Here is a 19973-nt window from a genome sequence, read left to right on the forward strand (position 1 = left end):
TAACAACTATTAGAAAACAATGGGTTTGTAACAAGTCTCCTGTCGCCTGCTTGTCGGCGGGAAGTATTGCTGCTTGTGCCTGCTGCGCTGTTTCGCCAAGGTCCGTGTTCGTGGCCTCGTTCGTTACGTAACACAGCACAGCTCTAGCCGCCTAAACAGCCGGACTCACGTCCGGTTTATTAATACACTCGTACTATGGAGACTCTTTGTTAACTCCCCGTACTCGCTCTCGGTTTCGTCTTCGTTCTCGTTTTAATGTCACTACTGTTCGTACAATTTGTCAACAAGCTGCCCGGGGCCCGTGCCAACACCTTCGCCCACTCCGAAACCTCCAAGCGCCCCGTAGTGTCGTCGTTCGTGCTCGCACCGTCGTGAGCCTCCACCTGTCGCCGCCTTGTCCGTTTAGCTGCAACACACACACACACACACACACACACAGCGACGCGTCCGTCACTGTCTTCGTACTCGTCTCGGTGCTCATCAAGTCACCCAACTCGTCCTTCTCGGCCTACTCGCCCTTCTCGTCACACACACCACTCGTTGTCGGCCCCGACTGGCTCTGTTCGCTTCCACTTGCTCGCTCCGTGGCAAATTTGGCACTGAGCGACTGCGCCAGCCGCCACTGGTTCACTCGCCGCTCTCTCGAAGCAGTGGATCGCCCTTGGTGGGTTCACCGTCTTCGTCCCTTCATGGCGACTCCTCAGCTAAAGATCTCCAATGAGCAGTGCACGTCGCTCGGCACGGCTCCGTTGGTCGTGGTCGGTTACTGTCTCCTGCCGCTCATCAGATCTTCGTTGTTCTTCCTCGCCGTCACAACTTCCGTCTGCAGCGCCGTGATGTTCTCTAGTGATACGCCACTGTTCGCCACCGCTCCATTCAGGGTGTGGTTGTGAAACCATCCTGTTACAAGTTCAGCAGTAACACATATGATTTCAGTTTATTCAATCTAAAACTATTTATCTTTATGGATCAAGTGACAACGTTTATTAGCAGAAGACCAGCTCTTACGGTCAGCTTCTGTTGGACATGTACTACGATTTGGCAATCAGATAATTTATTAATATTCTACAACAAAAATGTTGTAGCTATTATAGTCATTGTAACTTGCAGAAACTATTAAGTACATAGTATTACATATATTATCGTATGGCCTCGAAAACACGCATTCCTACGTGTTCGCTAAGCACCTTGCAGCTTAGGAAGCGTCTATAGGGGCTATTTCATTTGAGAATAAGTAGCTCCGTCTGTTTCGCACTCAAATATTAAAAGCAACATGCATTATTAAAATTCGTAATATTAAAACGATGCCGCCTTCGGATAATGGATAGTCTTGTGCAAATCTCCATATGTGCTCTGTGAACCACATGAATTTACTGATGTAAGCTACATAATTCAGTTTTAACCAATCGAAGCCGCCTACGCTCCGCTCGGCAGCCAATGGGAAGGCTAAAAAACTTAGCGTATCGTGTGACGGACGGACGGACACCGTGCTAGCATTGATAGCTTAGGACTAGCCGGCCGCCGCCGCTCCGCGGCAGAGTGGCATGGTTTGTTGGAGATGAGATGACCGCAAATTTAAGAGCTTGATGGTGTTGCGTGCCTTGTGAGCGTCGTTCACCCCAGTACGTCGTGACTTCGTGTACTGAACCACTTACCTTTCCGTGGTCTCATGTGGCCCAGTACAATATCGTGGTTTGATATGTTTTTGCTACCCCGTTCAATATCATGCTCTTTAGTGGCCCGTGGTCTTCCGTGCCTTCGTGGCATCGTGGCTCCCTGTTCACCCGTGACCCACACTGCTTAGTGGTTATGCGCTCTCTCTTTGGGTTCGGGATCTTTCGTACACCGTCCATTCGTGGATGCTTGCTATTCTGTGTTTCCAAGCGTTTTCGTTGGTTCCACAGGTTTCGTGGTCCATAATCATTCATGGTCCATGGCGTCCCATCGACGGTACCCTCGCCGAAGGGAGCTATTCCGTAGTTATATTGATCCGTCTCCCGTGTAACGTGATCTCCTGGTGTGGCTCCATCGACCGCGTTATCGTGGTATCGGGCAATCGCGGTGTGGATTTGTTGTCCATGCATTTGAGCTCGCGTAGTATACCTGCGTTGCCCGTATTATTGTGCTCTACAATGGCATCGTGCTCCGTAGTCTGTAATCGTGGTCGCTCCCTCGTGCTTCCATGGCTGATCCGCCGTCCGTGCAATGGTACTATCGCTTGCCGTGGCTCGGTGATCTCAATCTCTACACTGGTATCGTGTTCCGTGGCTCGGTGACTCGGTGAGCTACGGTGCCACCCTAATATCGTGTTTCAATGCTCGGTGATCTTCCGTTTATGGAATCCCTCGGCTTCATGTTTGGTCCGTTGAATGTGCTCCATGTTCTACCGTGGTGTTATTGGAATTTTTTTTTGTGCACTCTCACCATTACGTGTTCTACCGTGGCTTCGAACGTGCGTGCTGTTCGTAGCCCGTGCTTTTCAACTTGCTGGGGTGTCAATATTTCAGTTCTCTGTCGTGGCCCGTACGATTACGTCATATTACTGTCCTTTTAAGTTTTCATGGTAGCGTGCTCGTCCATGATTCGTGTTTCTCAGAATCTCTAGGTGCCTTCATTGATGGCGTCCTCTTTCATCGTCCGTGGCCTTCCGTGCTTCTTGTCGCTCCTTCTATCCCATCGTGTATATAGCATCTCGGTCTTCCTCCGTGCTATGTGTTTTTGTTTAATCACGTGTCTCCGCGCAAATTTGTTTCACAAACAGTGCCCCCAGTGCCTCGAATCTACTCTACGTATCATGTTGTTAAGTGTGCACATTCTCTAAATGTCGCACATACACGCAAATACAAAGCAAGACGTTCTTTTTCCGCGGCGATGTGGTGTGTGTGTGGGTAAAGTGTGTCTAGCCATTATAGTCGTATTTGCTAGCAATTAGTATTTGTAATAAAAATGTGTTTCTTAAGTTTTAGAAATAATCAATATTTGAAATTAATTTAGCACTGATTTAATAATTATTCATACGACTACTGCAAAAGGTTGCAAGCAAAAATATGAAAAATAATAAGAGTAATACTATGCATACAAAAATGTGAAAGTAAATTATTTTAAACGAGCTACCAATCTTAAAATTTTATATTTACTAGCTATAAGTAATATAATGACTATATAAGACGAAATGTGCGTCACCAGGTCCAACTAATTATATTACCAGCTGATACGAACTTATATTGCGTGTGTTCACGTCAGCGAAGGCTCGTGTTTCTCCTATTGCCAGCTGTACGTCGCCCTATCAAGGGTTACATCACGCTCGAACTTTCGAGCACTCATTGAGTATCCGGAACAGGAGGAGGAAGATGGAGTCTACAAAAGCAATATTTTTTTTCGACAAAGTCTTGACATGTACTTCTCTGGCCCACTCCAATATGACGATTTCTGTTTTTGGTCGATTGATCGAGAGCTCGCCCATTAACGAATAGCGCACCAGCTCAAAGTTCCAGTTTAAGTCGCACACGGACATATTTTTAGCCTGCTTTAACATCAATTATAGTAGAGTAATCTCCGCTCAAACACCTCGCAATTTAGAGGCCGTTAGGTTTTTTGTCGCAGTTCAATCAATATTTAGCGATATTAAATCATATTTTAAGGGCAGGTAGACCAGACAATTCGCAACAGTTGGACGCGTTCTTGTACGCAGGGATGCGCTAGAAGCGCTACGATTTCGAAGAGACGGGAGCGAGGTTTAATTCATAAAACCAGATCATTAATGTAAACCAACGATTCTTATTGACCAATCAGCGATTGAGTAACCCCCCAATAATTTCGAATAAAATAACTGAAATAAAGATTGTAAGATGAAATTAAGCATACGGATGTCTGTACACGAGCGTTACCGCATCGGCAGCAATTACCACCGCCATATGCATTCGCCCATTGACTGCAACATTCCATGAAATACGTGGGAGCTTATAGACATTGCCACCACCGCTAATTAGCCCAGATTCCATGACCTTTTGCAAAGTGACAAAACAGTTGTCAAGAGTTTGCCACCTAAGCTCGTCAAATGCCTCTTTTACTGCCACAATGAGGCTGTCAGAGTCGTAGGCGGCCTTGCGATATAGAAGAGCTTGAATAGACGAAAAGTATCCCAAATCCAAAACGGTCAGGTCTGGCGATAGCGCAACGCATCTTTATCTTCCAGCCATCAATAGGCCCTGCTTTCTCTAGCTGGGCATCATTTTGGAGAACATGGGGTCCCGCATTATCTTGTTGGACGATAATAGTAGAGCTCATGCGAGCTAATAAAATCGTTTAGTCTGAAATATTCTGATAAATAAGTACATACCTGGCATCTTGGCTCGGATTGCAGGAAAACCTTTGTCGACAAGAAATTCCCGGTAAGGGGACCGAGTCATTGACACACCCTTAGTAACAAGTGTACCTTTAGATCGATTAACAGAGCTACGAAGGGCTTCAACATTTTAAACTATAGGCCAAGTTTCGATCTTACCATCGAAGTACTGCGTTTTGTAGAAATCGTATCGGGGTCGCGCAACTGCAGCCAAAAACAAAATTTTATCGATTTGTTCGGACATGACCGATAGGGAAGTTGCTCATTTGCAGTCAGGTAATACTTCGTGGCACCCTTTTAAAGGTTAAACCACTTTTCATCAACATGCACGGTGATGCATTAAATACATCCTGGCACCTTAACATTTAAAAAACACAGTAAGTTTTTTTTATTAAGAGACCAGAAAAAATTAAAAAAATATGTATACATGTTACTATACCTAGCGGCAAGTCAACGTGACTTAACACCCATTGAAGACGCTTGGTCTTGTGCTTATCTGTAAGTGTAGGCTTTACACGAGAGGAAGCGCTGCGTAGTGTTCCGTCGGCAAGGTGGCGCTGGAGTGTACGTCTTGGTATTCCGGTTGCAGAGACGAGCGAGCGCTGAGTATGACGTTGGAACAGAGGTACAGCATGTACCAGCTGCACAACCTCGTCCAACGTCAGATATCTTCCACGTTTCGGCTGCAACCGTGATGGGGCGGAAATAGCGTCCACCTCGCCACGGATGCACCAGTGTACCCAGATATGCCTTGGATTCATAACGGTTTGACCTTAAGCCTAGTTGATAGTCATTGCACATGCTGACTGTACAGGTAACTGCTTTCAACGCAGGCGAAAAGGAAACTCTCGAGCATCATCGGACAAGTTAAGGTATACAAAGAGCGGTCGAGGTCCACTGTTCGTGTGTTAAATGTTTTTTTACTTATATTATTAGAAAAAAACTAAGTAGTTCATCTTACAATTATTAAAAGATTTTGCTTTGTAGCTGCTGGTAGCCTCCGACAAGAGAAGAACAGATTTGTTAGTGAATTGATTAAAGAATCAAAAGAGGTTTGGCAGTCCAACTTAAAACGCAAGCACGATGATGATTATATCGGCAACTTCAACACGGAGCAATTCGAGAAGTGGTTCGCGAATATGAGTGCTATCTTGGCGTCCAAGTATGAGCCATGACTATTCACACGGACAGGTACTTAAGCAACGACCACCATTACAATCTATTAACCACGGACCACGGAAGGCGCGCACGTTCGATATCACGGTAGAACACGTAACCGCGATAGAGCGCCCGGAAAGGAATTCAAACATGCCACCACGGTAAAGCACGAAGCAAAGTCCACCGAGTAACCACGAAGCCACGAGAGACCACAAACGGGAATTTACCAAGCCACTGAGAACGATACCGCTGTAGAACGGAAGATCACCGAGCCGTGTAGCGTGATACCACGGAAGGACACGATCGCACAGAAGGCGGGCCAGCCACGAGCCACGAGACCAGGGATACCACCTCGAGGGAGCACGACGCTACACAGCAGAGCACAAAACAACGGTAGAACACGATAACACAGGCAAGGGATATACACTATGCGTTCACGATAGCACATACGACAGAACTACACCACCACATTACGATAGCACGGTAGACGGAGCCACACCCCTACGATTGCATGGAGGCACCGAGCCTGTGGAAGATTAATCATTGGCGACGGTACCGGAGATGCGACGCCATGGACCAGGAATGATTATGTAATGTGAAACCTGTGAAGTTCACGTAAACCCTTGCGAACACGGAAACGCTAGCTGCCCCGAAAGAGGGCGGTGTACGGAAAAGCATCAAACCAAAAGCGATACGGCATAACCACTAAGTGGTGTGAGCTACGGGTGAGTAGGAAACCACGAAGCCAGGAAGGACAGGGAAGAGCACGGGGGGGGGCGAATAAACATGAAATCCAACCTGTAGTACGTAGCCTACGAAACCACGACACAAATTTTCACCTTTCAAAGCTGCCCAGCAACAGTACTACTTTTCGTTGTGGAATACTGTCGTTTAATTTCCGCTAAGCCCTATCAGCCCACCTTTCTAGTTTAAATGAATATGATAACTCATTGTATTGTGTATAAAAGGGTGGACGGGGTTTGCATGAGCTACACGTTCTTGGGTTGCTGCCATGTTGCGGGTAACTCGGTTCAAGCGCTCCGCTACTTGTTCAGCCCTGTTGGGACAGCCGCCTCGCAATCTCACAGACGTTCGACTATCGAGAGTAGATGCTTCAGTTTCACGTCGACCGCCTCTTCCTCCACTATTGGCACCCTTGCCACCACGTCGAAGAGCCTGTATTACGGCCACGTCGTGACGAATTGCAGTCTCCATATCAAGCTTTGGGTTTTAATTTGACAGCGACTGTCAAAACACTGTAAAAGCAATTTGGACACTCACAACAAGTTTTACTGCAACCGAGAATATTATCTTGCATTGGCTGCTTAGATGTAAAATCCGCTCGATGCTTTGTTTTATAATTGTTTGAATGATGTTATAGTTTAAATAAGTCATCACGTACACATACAAACCATTAAACTTCGTATCTTCACTTCACGAGCCAATATGATTTTTTTGTAATTAATCACTTATCTAGCAGATTCGTAGGAAAGTAATGCTACCCGATTTGATTGGATAAAATTATGCAGTTCGCTGTGGCGTTGTTGTAGTAGCCTGACCCTTACGTTGGTTTGTCTCCTGAGCGAGGCTAAAAGCAGTAGTGACCGATAGCTCTGGTAATCGACGTTTTCTCGATGTAAGTGCAATTTGTAAGCTGTCCATACCACCGCGAAAATCTCTGTTGCTTCTTCCTCGGACATGTCTGCTCCTACGCTCAGCCCAGTCGACTCCACAGCGCTTTTAATGTGTCGCCCAGAACAGCCCAATCGGAGAACATTTTGTGCAGACGTTTGTTAGGTAGATCGTGCGACCGAATGTGGGGGGATTTCATGTAGCTATCTCCAAACCACCAAAGTTTCCAAACTCCAAACGGGCTAGTTTAGGGAACTCAAAAGCAAATGGAATTTTCCATCGTAGTAGTGAACTGGTTGACTATGTTGTCGTCTTGGTTACTTGCTGGTGCTTGTGAGTGTGGCATTCCCGAGGGTACAAGAAGTCTCGCTATCGTTGATTCAAGCTCGTCCTTGGTAATATTCCCAGCCGCGACTCCTCTTTCTTCGATTAGATGGCTAATTCCATTTAAAAGTACTAGCGGTAAATTATCAATAGCATTTTGCGTGGACAATAATTGTTTATATAACATCATCCATGATGAAGACGTTGTCACTAGTTTTGAGCGAAGTCAGTTCATATTTTCCTCATGCCGAAATAAAAATGTCGAGAAAGGGGGGGGAGCAGGCAACGTATTCCTGAGGTAATTAGTGTGCTGTAGCGGGATTACCAAAATCTGCGCGATTGCTAGATCCAACTTACCAACAGCACCCAGACACCGATTAACGGAGGGGTCCCCGATGATCCGTGATTTCCTCACCTTGTGTACCCGTCGGTAGGGCAGGGGCTTGCTCTCACGGTAATTTTAAAAAAGTTCAAGTGGTGAAGCTTGAGTGTCTTGGCGAGACGTGGGGATGGGATGGAGCAGTCGTGGTAAGGCACTCTGCGTCCGTATTTGTTTCTGGATCCCAAGCGAATATTCGAGCTTAGTGGGACTGCCTTATAGGTGCGTCCCTTGCCTATGGGCTTGTTGCGTCGTACTTGCCGCTTCTATTAGCGGGATCTTGATATTTGGGAGTCGATAGGTATACCCGGCCAAGTAGTGAATCCGAGTAACGTTATGGATTTGCACGCATAAGAAAAGCTCACTAGGTGGTAGGATTTGGCCAATATATTATCCACTTATCACTACTCGCGCTAAATCTGCAATTTCCAACCTTCCCCGAGCTCGTACGGCCAATATCGTTCCGAATCTTGAGGGCAGAAAGGAACTTGCGTAACACAATGCAAATTCGTCTCTGATTCTTAGTTAACCCCTTGGTTCCCTTTTGTTGTACTTCCTCCGTCCGATAATATAAGCACGATGGGCGGGCACAATTAATTTTAAGAACAGAAAACCTTTAAGCGGGCAGCTGATTGATCTTAATTGCTGTTTAGATTACGGCAATTGTTTTGGTCGCCGTTTGAAGCAAATCGGCCACCTGGTCGCAAAGTTATCGATTTGCAAAGTTCGTGGTGTAGAAGTGAAATTTGAAAATCTTTCGCCGGGATGTCAATTTTCCACGAAATGTTAAAGAAACCTGTAGAGATGTAGCGCGTGTGATTCCCTATTGAACGGTGCCATGTAGAGTACCTAAATATCCCTCCGATCTGGTTTGCAGCGGCCGACAACAACAACAACATTTGAATGGGCGTACTTAGGCGGAAAACGACAGTACTATCAAATGTAAGCATACCGCTTTTATTTTCGAACATGGTATAAGCAGATACTCCGCTTATATTTTCGGACATAAAAAGTACAATAATACTTGGTATTTATATTAAAACACTCTTCATGCACGGATTTTGAGAAACCAAGATATTTTGTTAAGTATAAACGTCCAATTACACAGACGTAGGTTTCTCTCGAGGGGGGGGGGTCGGTTAAACAAGATATAAAAAGAATTACCAAACGAGTGACCAGTAGCCACCAAAGTGCTCATTCTCCAAAACGACGGCTCCTGCAAAGATAGCTGCTCCGGTCGGGGAATCCCCCCAGCATAAGCTCACAAAAGAAGAACGGCGATGGTGCCTTAAGGGGCGGCTGAGCGAGAGGCACATGTGACGAATTTGGCGGGTAGATGGAAAGCCGAGTGCGAGGGATGAGGGTACTCAGAAGAAGGCCCCCAGAAAGAAGGCAGCAAAGCGCACAACACCTGCCATCGAGGTAGCCCATAGCAAAGGATCATCACCGGACCGTGGGACCTCTCGTGGGGATGTGGAGTGTGTGGGGGAAGCCGAAGAGAAGACAAGAGCTTCTGGGGAAGCTCGTGACGCCATGGAAGCAGCACCACCAGCGCAGATGGCGTCCCATTTGTCAGAAGATCGTGTTGACCACGCCGCAGTTGCTGCAGAAGCTGAAGCCATCGTCGCCTACGTTGAAACTACTCAATTTGGGCGTCAGTTGCGAAGGACAACGATCTCATGAAGGAAATGCGGTACAGTGGATGAGAGTATGGTAAGTTATGTTGTTCATATCCAACATATGAGCGATACATTTTCCCTTCGGTCAACATAAGAGCTAACATAACTATTGTTAATTGTAAATATTGAGTAGATCCGAGTAAATTTGGATCTGACCCGACCTACAATGATCGTTTTGATGGCGAATTCGGTTCAAGTGAGAGTGTTCTCAGCGTTGCTGAAGATCCACTTGCTCTTCTGGTCTAATTTATGCCACCCAAGCTGTGGTCTCAGATGGCTGTAGAAAGAAAGCGTTATCGGGAGCAGGCGGTACCGGCACGAGCGTGAGCAATTCGGACGCAACAGTGGAGGCGACGTTGAAGAATTTGGAGAGATCCGTCGTCGCTTGGTAGACGCCAATGATATCGAGCCACACGTGTTTTTACGCGTCATGACTCTCCTCATCGCGAGGATGTTGGTGCCGATTCGGAAAGGTATTGCTGCACATTGGTCCACGAAGCAGGTGGACGCACTGCCTTCCAACCATCTCGGGCAGTTCATGGCCAAGCACCGCTTCTTCCACATTATGGGCACTTACTTTTTCAAACAACAAGCCCACCAATGGAAAATCCGACCTGTTGTGAACGTGCTGCATCGTACATTTGCGCGTGGATACAAACTGCCGCCAGTGATCAGCTTTGACGAGGCCACGCTTCCGTCGCCTTCTCGGTACAACACTACACGCCAGTTCAACAAAGGCAAGCCTCATCGTTGGGGTACGAAGTTTTTCGTCGCTGCATGCGCCAAAACGGCTTACTACATGAGGTGGATGTACAACTTATCGTGGCAAGCTTCGGCTTGTCACGATTTTGTTGGCTTATGTGCTTATGTTGTCTCCAGGCAACATAACTAACTCCAACTCACTGTTGATCCTTCATAAAGTAACGTATGTTTTATTTGGTGCTGTCTTGGAGGCTCAAAATTTACTGTGGAACCAAGCCTAATCTGCGCACACCTGTACCACCAGACAACAATACCGGCGAAGCGGCCGCTCTTTGCAATATAAACACACTGATACCACCGCCCCCAACGGCTATGTAGCGTCTAGTAGTGACAGACAGGTTCTACACGTAAGTCAAATTGGCACTAGAGCTGCTGTACCGCCATATGTACACCACGGGCACAATTCAGACTGATCGAGCGGGTTACGCTAAGAAAGTACAAAACGGTGAACCAGCGCCGGATCATGCAGCCGCCCCATGGCACTTTCAAATTGGCACATAATAAGCAACACCCTCAGCTTACGGCCGCTGTGTGGATGGATCCTAATCCTGTCCACCTGCTATCCAGCGGTGGCGGCCGAAGGACGTCTACAGTCAGTGAGTATTGAGTTATTGGTGGTCTATTCATTGATTTTTACTGAGATGATATTATGCATGTATTTAAGTGAGGCACATTGATGGCGAAATGAAGCCCCTGACAGTGCCAGAGCTGGTCAGTGACTACCATCGATAAATAGGCGGGGTCGACGTTCACGACCAGCTCCGGATGCAGCACTTTAGTGTGTAGCTGTCGTACAAGTCGCGAAATTACTATCGGACCTTGTTCCGGCTGTTTGACACGGCCCTCGTTAACGCCTTCATCGCGTATCGCTACCACAGAAAGGTGAGCGGCAAGAGGCCGCCGAAGCACTTTGCTTCTTTTTTTTCGAAGGGCTGATGGAACGGTTGCTGGCGATCGATTCCGACGATACCTTTAGAGTCATCAAGGTAAGAGCTTACGTTGACTACCTAGTCAGCATTAGCCGAGCGATTATACAGCTTATGTTGTTACTATGTGTCAAACAGGAAACAACAAATGCGCGTGAGCGGACGGCACCATCACCATCAAGGGAAGGAGCGACTTCACGAGCGGAGCGTGACCCTGTTGTTGACGGAGATCACCGTCTCGAAGCGAATCCGGACCACGTTGAAGGAGAGAAGGGCGTGAAGTGGCGCCAACGTTCATGGAAGCTCGCTAAGTATTATTGTCCAGAGTGCTTCAATAGCAGCCGACGGTGCGTGCAACGCGAGCTAGACGTCTAACTAATAATCTAACGTGGATGGTGTTACACGAAATACTTATGCAATGTTGGAAGAGATGGAAGGGATATCTGCTTTCGCATCTGGCACATCGAGTGGAACCATGGGAACGAGAATTCCCCCAGCCCCTCCACGGGCGCACAAGACACGCGAGCGTCCACCTGCATCGCGTCCAGGTAAGAAGCAAAGGAGGAATTTGCAGGAGGAGGACGGCAACGCCAATTACAGTGAAGGTGACGACGACGATAGAGAGGCAGGCACAGCCATGTACGGATAGGTATATGTTCTATCTACGTTGACTCTACAACATGCAATCAATTGAAACCGTTATTTGGCTTTCACATCATCGGCAATTATAAGCCAATGTGTACCTGCAGCAGCTGAACGTGTGCAATGCTGCAAAATACGGTCTGTCCGGTGGACAGTACAGTCTTAATGTTGGTAAAGGGATCATTAGCAATTTCGTTGACTCATTTTATCTACCTTAGATGACGTTATGTTGGAGAAGCCTTCGCTATACCCACCAGTCTATCCCAATGTGCCCCCCCCCCCCAACCCGCTTTCAAAACCCGAACTTAATCGACGATGCATACAAATTCCTATATAGGAAAACATGGGATGCCAAATAATATACCCTCGTAAATTAGAGTAGGAACTAACGGCTTAAGCCTGTGCCTGCCTGGATTTCTACCTTCTACGTCTTTTACCTACTAAATCCCCTACCAGGTTCGCCTGCCTGCCCTTTCTCTCCTTGGTCCATCATCTCAGCTGGATCAGCATCCGATCCACCGGATTCATGGCGCAATCATCGTGAATACGCCTCATTATGAGTATAATGCCCCGAATCCAAGCCACTTTAGCCCACCTTAGTGCAAGTGTACACTTCCTTATGGATCAAAGCTCTCCAATCATCTAACATAACAATACGAGTGTCTGTAGTCTCGCTCGTTCCACGAAAGTTTGAGATCCATTGGGCCCACCACCCCTATACCATAGCTCCTAGTCACTCTGTGTGAAATCCTCAATCCGGTGGGTCCTGGCTTGGGAGGGTGCGATCTGGAACATCCAGTGGTGGATCTGACCCCTTCAACCGTCATCGATACCAGATCCATCTTCAGATGGTGTCTACAGTCCTTCCTCCATAGGACCCCCATTCGATCCACCCGTACATGGTGGGTCCCACATCCCCTCCATTCCCCCTAGGTGTACTTGGGCGTGGGTGGATCCGAGCCTCCACTTGGTGGATCTCAGTTACACTGCCACCAACCGTGTGCATCCTGCCATTCTCCATACTCTTAGCCACTGTTATCATCCGGATCCATCATCTGTTATCTCTTATTCCAGATCCACACAGTCAACCCATATAGGATACGGATCCAGGTACTTCATCCTTTGACTGCCAAATAACGGTATCGCCCCATGTCACCTACGATTCATAGTAATAGTTTCGACCTTCAATCTACTTCACATCGGTCTAATCCACTTCTTGCAGTACGGATTCACTTCGAGCAGTCTAGATCCACTCTAACCACAGGGTGCCGTCACTGATCCGTGATAATGACTCCTCGTCAGATTCCATCGCTCATTTCTAAGAAAGCACTTCACCACAATAGCGTGAAATGCCAGGGGATGCTACACAGAGCTTGAGGCTGTCTTGCAAGGAGCTATCTGTTTTACAATCCCGAAATGTGGCGTCTCGTTTGTCTTTAAAATGAAGTGGCAACACTGCAAAAGCAGCACGGTTGAGCGGGAGCCCAGCAACAACACCTCCAAGGTACTGATCGCCCGCTGATTTGTATCGTATATAACGGTCTTGTACTCCTCCTAACGACCAGTCAACTTTTAACTTGCTATGGATGGCCCACCAGTTGTTCCGCTACAAGCAAATATGGTGACGCCTTTGCAAATAGAGTGCGTACCGAAATGATTAAGATCCCAATAAGCTGTCTTAATGCTGTACCAAATCGTGCATTTTGCTGAGATCCAGGGAAAAATGGTCCCGATTATTGTGTTGGTCTGCAAGCTAAATAGATAGCCAATGCCGTTATCCAACCAGTTGCAGGGCTAAAAAGATGTGTTTTGGATCCTTTGCCCCACTTTATTCTTGGTTTATTTTGGATTTATGCATGACAGAGCCAACACAGTCATCATGAGCACTCAGATGCTCGTGCACATGGTTTGAGCGGATTCGGATAGGCACATAAGATTCCACTGTGTAGTAAGAAATAAATGAGCAAATACACCATCCAGTCGCATCAACGTCGGGCTGCAAAAGGTTCTGTAAGGTAGTGGGTCCTTGTCGGACATCGCCTGGTACGCGGAGGCTTGAAGTCTTTTTAATCTGAAAAAATATGTCAACATTTTGTTCTCGTATGCGGCGGGTCTGCTTGCGTCTGTAGAGATCTTTAAGTGCAGCTTTGATATCCAATTTAGTGTGCTTATCCCGACTGACTTTTGCTTATTCACTAAAAACGCTTCAATGTCGATCGCTGTGAAGCGGTCGACGTTGATCTGGCCGCACCTGTCAAGTTAATGGTGCGCTTCACTGTATTTAGTGGCGACAATCCAGCGAGAGGTAGCTCTGAGCCTACCAGCGTATGCTTGATGTGTCCTTGGGGCTATGCACGCGCTGCGCATATCTTGTGCTGTCACCTCATTTGCTGTGGTGCCTCTCTCGATCGGATGCGCTCTCCATTTCCGTGTTATACATCTCATCTGGCCGTCTCTCCACATATGCATTAGCCATCTCATCAGCGTCAACAACCACATTCAAAGGAGCTGCACCATTTGCAGACGTTGCAGCCTCCGCACTGGACACCAACCCTAGACTTGGCCTTCGAGAGAATGGAAGAGTTGGGTGTGGTCATCGTGAGATTCCAATGGGAATAGAGGCTCTGTGCTCTTTGAAGTCCTCGTTACGACCTGGCCAGCACGGCTAGAGACCGCTTGTGTTCTTCGAAGGGGACGATGTGCGCAGTGTGGCTTCAGATCTGTTTTGAGGGCTCAGAGCGACAGCAGTGATTGCTGTTGTAGTACGAATATTGGTCAATCCAAGTCGGTTGGTTGGCGTAGGATTATATTGCCACAAAACAAGCAAATATCGCCGCTGGTCACCCTGCTTACATGCTCTAAGGGGAGCAGGTCTGAGAGTGCCTGTTTAAAACTTTACCGTTAAAGCTGGTACTACGAACGTCGTACATGAAGGACGTAGATTTTACATTAGTACGAGACAGTAGCTAGCACCACGTACACGCACAGCATATCGCCTAATGAGGCAATCCTAATGGGTAAGAAGTGTTGGTCTGTGTTGTGTCGGTTGATTCAAATGTAGAAGTGAAAATATTGATTAGCTTTGTGTTTCAGGTCTCTACCTCCGTGTTCGTTGGTTTTGTAGCTTCGCTATTTGCTGCAGCTGCGAACTACTACGTCTTCGCATGAAATCCTCTTCCCACTGCAGTTGCAAAACCTCTATGCCATTCCGTACGCGCTGAGGCGAAACCTCTGCTTAATGAGTGCATCTGTTGTTGGGTCAAACCTTAGCAGCGGTTGCAAGCTGTAGCTTCAGCTACAACAGTATCCAAAAGGAGTTTGTTAGCTCACGCACTTTACCTGATCATCTGACTATTTAAGAGCCGCCCTCATTCATGTGAAGTGTGATTTCTGTGTAAATTAAACTGGGAGGTAGGTAGCGTAAAGCTAGCTATTAGGAAACCCAGCGAGGGTTAATTTGTCGTCCACTTGGTCAACATTCGTGTAACCTGATATATGTGCACTCAAAGTTATGTACTCCACACAGCGAGTTAATGGGAAAAAAATGGTTAGACGGAATTCGTTGGACATCTGGCAGACACAGCAGTTCGCGATCTATTTAGAGGGGCGTTACGGTACTTTGACATCATATCTATCTATCGTTTTGCAAGCATAAGCTTGCCTTTACAGGGCTTGATGCGGCTCAAATTACAGAGAAATATTAAGCTTCTATTGCACTAAGTCGCTTTTTGCTTCTTACGCAGCAGTTTACCAACTGTAGCCCAACTCAGTTGACCACAGCGTCGCTTCCGCGAATGAGCAGTAGTCTAGTCGACTGAAATGCTATCTGCACAGTCGAGGAAGACTTGCGTAGCTTTTTTATGGTCTGTTCATTGTTTTGTGTGTCCTTCGAGGCAGCAACTTTCTCAGTATGTCTCATTAATTACCGAAGCTCGCTCAGTCGCTTTTGCAACTTACGACTCGCCATATATTTTTCTTCAAGCAAGCGAAAATGCAGAGGCAGCTGCTTCGATTTATCACCGCATCTCTATAGCACCCAACCATGGCGAACAGAGCAGTCAGGAATTTGAAAGTGTTCGGCAACGCGACGAAACTTTCCACCCCAAAAATTTGCAAGTGTACGCTCAAAGCCTGGGTCAACTGTACCGGTACGAGGTTTTGGTGGTGCTTTTAGCCTCTGTATGAAATCGTCGATGACACAATCTTGTAGATACTTCGTAATTGAAGCATTTAGACCGTCACTGGTTACATTTCCCGTTCCAATTGCCCGCTTTTCCAGCTCAGTAATAATATATTTTACTGTATCCATTCTGGTTGCCTCAATTTGGAGAGAGCGGCGACCAGACTCTCTTTTAACTACTTCACACACAAAATCGACACATGTGGTGGCATACCATCTGGACGGATGCGGGTGTCTGAGCTTCCATCGCCGGTCCGGATTCGCTCAGTAAGAGACGAAAGAAGATCCGCGTCTTGAAAAAGAGGCGTCAGGAAAACTGGGTGCTTGGGTCATAGAGCTCGCGTCAGGTAGCGATGCTGAAAGGTTAGGGAGGCTAAATAATACTCCGCTATGAGCTTCAACCTTTGCGGTAGGCCTGTGAACACCAAGCGAAGCCCATATTGGACGGTTTCGTCGCTTTCACTAAAGTGGGGCGGTAACGTAGAAAACTTGTGGCTCTCCGTGGGCAAACCGGCCACTGTCCGTCCTACGTGCATGTCTCCGGCAGCTTCGTTGCATGAATAAGTATTCTGGACACCGCCAAGTGACCAGCCAGCTCTCAGATGAGCTGCCGACGATGACGGACACGCTATCGAGCCCGAAGAGCAAAATGTAGCGGAACCTTCCCGCATGGAGTGCGTACCCAGCCCACTGGGATTTAGGCCCTGTCGTCTAAGCTCGGCTGCAACTTCTTCTTCGGATAATAAGCGTTGCCAGCACTTCCGAAATCGCTCATACTGGCTGTTACCAGGGAATAAGTGGTCACTTGAATCAAATGTTGTAGACGCCCAGTAGAGACCCAGATCGACAATGGGGCAAATCGAGGGCTGCAAGGGATTGGCATAGACATGCCAAGGATCCCGTGGCCGGTCGCCACCTTTGTCGCTTTTCATGTGGGCGAAATAAATCTGAAGTACATCACCTCTCCATTCCATATGTGAGTGCCGGATTCTAAAAGCATTGGAAGAGCGACACATAAGATTTCATGCTATCACCATATAGGAGTGTGCAAAGCTCATCTCCTTGCCAAGAAATGCAACTATTTTACCGCATAAAAACCGGTACAAATCGAACATCAGCGGATCTTTGCCAGTCTTGATCTCACTGACGCCATTGGACGCATCCTTGGCCAACTTGTGCTTTAGACCCTTAAAAAGAGAGTTAACTCCGTTTCCAATGTCTTGCTCATTGTCTTACTGAAGTCCCGAAACAGGCTAAAGAGACCTGCTCTGTGCGTGCTGAGAGCGGAGTACCTAAGCGCTCCTCCATCCTTTCGTTTAAGTGTGACGAGCCAGGTGACGAAGTCCTCCGCCGTCAGGGTGTCAAAGTCAAGAGGAGCAATCCGGGGATCCTGGTTGACTGCCTCCTTCACGCGTGCCCGTAGTTGACTGGTAGAGTAGACAGCAGCAGCGCCGATGCATTCGGCAAACTGGGGTGCGATGAGATGCCCTTTGGTTTGTACTGCCCAAGCCAGAAAACGACAGTAAGAGCTTTGATAAGTGGCGCGAGAGCGGGCTGTTACGGTGTTCTCGCGAATCTGGCGCACTTGCTCTCGTAAAGAGCTCCAATCATACTCCTCCATTGCAGCTCGATTCTTGTCTGCTGTACTTCGCGCGAATTGCGATTTGCGATCATCGCCACACGTTTCACAGAAAATAAATACCTTTTTTTTAAAAAATGTCGGACACAATGTCTGACTCTTAGCGTTCAATGTCGGCCAAATTTCGGGGAATGAGGATTCGATTGTTCTGTACACAGTCGAACTAATCTAGGGTTGAGTATGGTGACCCGAAATGGAAAAATGACACCAGGTGAGTGGATACATGAAAGTTGTGACAGAAAGTGTAAAATGATCACAGACGAAGATGGTGAACACAGCTTTCGTACCGACTCACTTACTGTCGCAACTTGGCATTCAGCAAATCCCTTGTTGGTCGGTGGGAGCCAATCCCAATTGAAAGACGATACCGGTAATCACAGAGCCCCCAGTCTAGTTTATCCCGATACTGTTGTTTTCATCCACGCAGAGTAGGCTCCTTGACGTTAGCTCTCGCGAAGCGTCTGCTGCAGTCCATTCTGGATAAGCTTTCCACTTTTCAGCAGCTCTATCTTCTCTCTCTCGGCCCGCTGGGTGCACGTGCGCTTGGTCATCGCGCCCTTAATTCGGGATTGGCCATCGGAACCAGCCGTTCAAAACGAATCAGACTCAGATAATTCAGATTAACTCGCGCGACTTAATCTGACTCAGGGAGAAAGTCAGATTAGCTCGCGCGAGTTATTCTGACTCAGGGAGAAAGTCAGATTAGCTCGCGCGAGTTATTCTGACTCAAGGAGAAAGTCAGGTTAGCTCGCGCGAGTTATTCTGACTCAAGGAGAAAGTCAGGTTAACTCGCGCTAATTATTCTGACTCAGGGGGATATATTACAAACACAGCCACGTCGTGTAATAGGCCTGCAGATCGCTCACTGGAAATCCATCCATTTGCTGCTCAAGTACGAGCTGGGCTAGGTGATCCGGACCTGTAGCGGTGTATTCGTGTGGCTCACCAGACACTGGTATTGCATGAAACCGTGTTATGCTGCAGAGGTCGCAGTACTGAGTATAGACGCGCACGTAAAACTCGTACTGTACAGACCTCCCATGAGATAAGGCGTAGTCTTGAACAGCATGAAGAGCATGTGAAGCAGTATCAAAAGTCATTCCGACCTGAATAGTGTTTTCCGCATCGCCGCTGTCCAATCCATCAGCGATGTCGTCGATGTCCTCCGTCATTTTGCGGCCCTCAGTCGTAATAAGTGGTTTTAGTACTTAAGAGTTATGACGTATTGCGCGCTGTATACCAAGTTGCGAAGTGAGATTAGTCAAAGAGTCCTCAAACTATCCCTATCTACGAGCTCCTGCGGCAGCAGTACCTGTCCTTCATGCTGCTGCTTCAGTAGCCGCGTGCCACGGCTATGCCTGGTCGCCGGCGTGTGCCGCCCGCTCACTGTCGCCAGTCGCGTTGCCGATATGTCTTGGAGGCACGCGAGAGCGAAACACGAGCCATCGAGGCACGCGCCTCCTCTCAGTATCGGCTGAGTCTGTTCAGGCAATGTCGTCTGATACTTGGTGTGCCATACTCCACAAGAGTGTACGATTTGGGTATGGCGAACATTAGTATACAACGGGTTTTTGGGTTTAAGTCCGGCCCACCTTTTTTCAGCCATTCAATCATTTAGACACACATTGTGACGTTTGTTCCCTAATTTCATCACTTACTGACGCGGGTTTCACTTGGTACACCTACCGGCGATACCGACCCCACTTTGCTCACGTTTTGGCACACCTTTAACTTTCTGTCACAACTTTAGTGTATCCACTCACATTTTGTCATTTTCCCGACCCGAAATACGTCCCATCCATAAAAAAATTCAACACTGTCAGCACGCTGTTGATCTTGCGGTCGTGATGACTGTATGGAAAGCCCAAGGCGCAACTTTACAACGGGTGCTCCTTTTACTTGAAGGCTGCCCATATGCACCGAATGGAGGCTCGAGCGTGTATAGGTTGGGTTATCACGTGTTCCTGATGCAACAAAACTGAAGTGTTTTCCATTATCAACACTCTACAGGAAAGACAAACTTGCCCCACATTTTCACAATAAAGTGGAGAATGGATGTTCAAACTGGAAACCTCGTCCAGATTGCACTGTATAATTGATATCATACCACAATGCTACCTCCCAGACTCAACGTTCCACAACGTACCTGGTTTACTAAGTGATCAATACTACTCATATCATTAAAAAAAAACGTACCTGGTTTGTTTGTTTGTTTGCTACTGGATCTGATTTGGATTTTGTAAGCAAAAACAAACGTTTGAATAGTCTTCGAATTACGAATAGGTTGTCAACAACTAACTGCATGTA

At 47.3% G+C, this 19973-nt stretch overlaps 2 protein-coding genes across 2 annotated transcripts; both read left to right on the top strand.

Annotated features, from left to right (window-relative positions):
* Nucleotides 1-255: 255 nt before the first annotated feature.
* PITG_07810 (uncharacterized protein) lies at nucleotides 256-1053 on the top strand (the record flags this gene model as incomplete). Its single annotated transcript, XM_002903988.1, has 3 exons — nucleotides 256-371; nucleotides 440-881; nucleotides 991-1053. The coding sequence occupies 3 exons, from the start codon at nucleotides 256-258 to the stop codon at nucleotides 1051-1053; spliced, it is 621 nt and encodes a 206-aa protein (XP_002904034.1).
* Nucleotides 1054-4242: 3189 nt separating this feature from the next.
* On the top strand, nucleotides 4243-5520 carry PITG_07811 (uncharacterized protein; the record flags this gene model as incomplete). The annotated part of the gene is made up of 4 exons (XM_002903989.1): nucleotides 4243-4262; nucleotides 4364-4391; nucleotides 4882-4909; nucleotides 5333-5520. 4 exons carry the CDS (start codon nucleotides 4243-4245, stop codon nucleotides 5518-5520), a joined length of 264 nt encoding a protein of 87 aa, XP_002904035.1.
* Between the last annotated feature and the right edge of the window lie 14453 nt (nucleotides 5521-19973).

Source organism: Phytophthora infestans, genomic scaffold, assembly GCF_000142945.1.
Source record: "Phytophthora infestans T30-4 supercont1.12 genomic scaffold, whole genome shotgun sequence".
Classification (NCBI taxonomy): domain Eukaryota; phylum Oomycota; class Peronosporomycetes; order Peronosporales; family Peronosporaceae; genus Phytophthora; species Phytophthora infestans.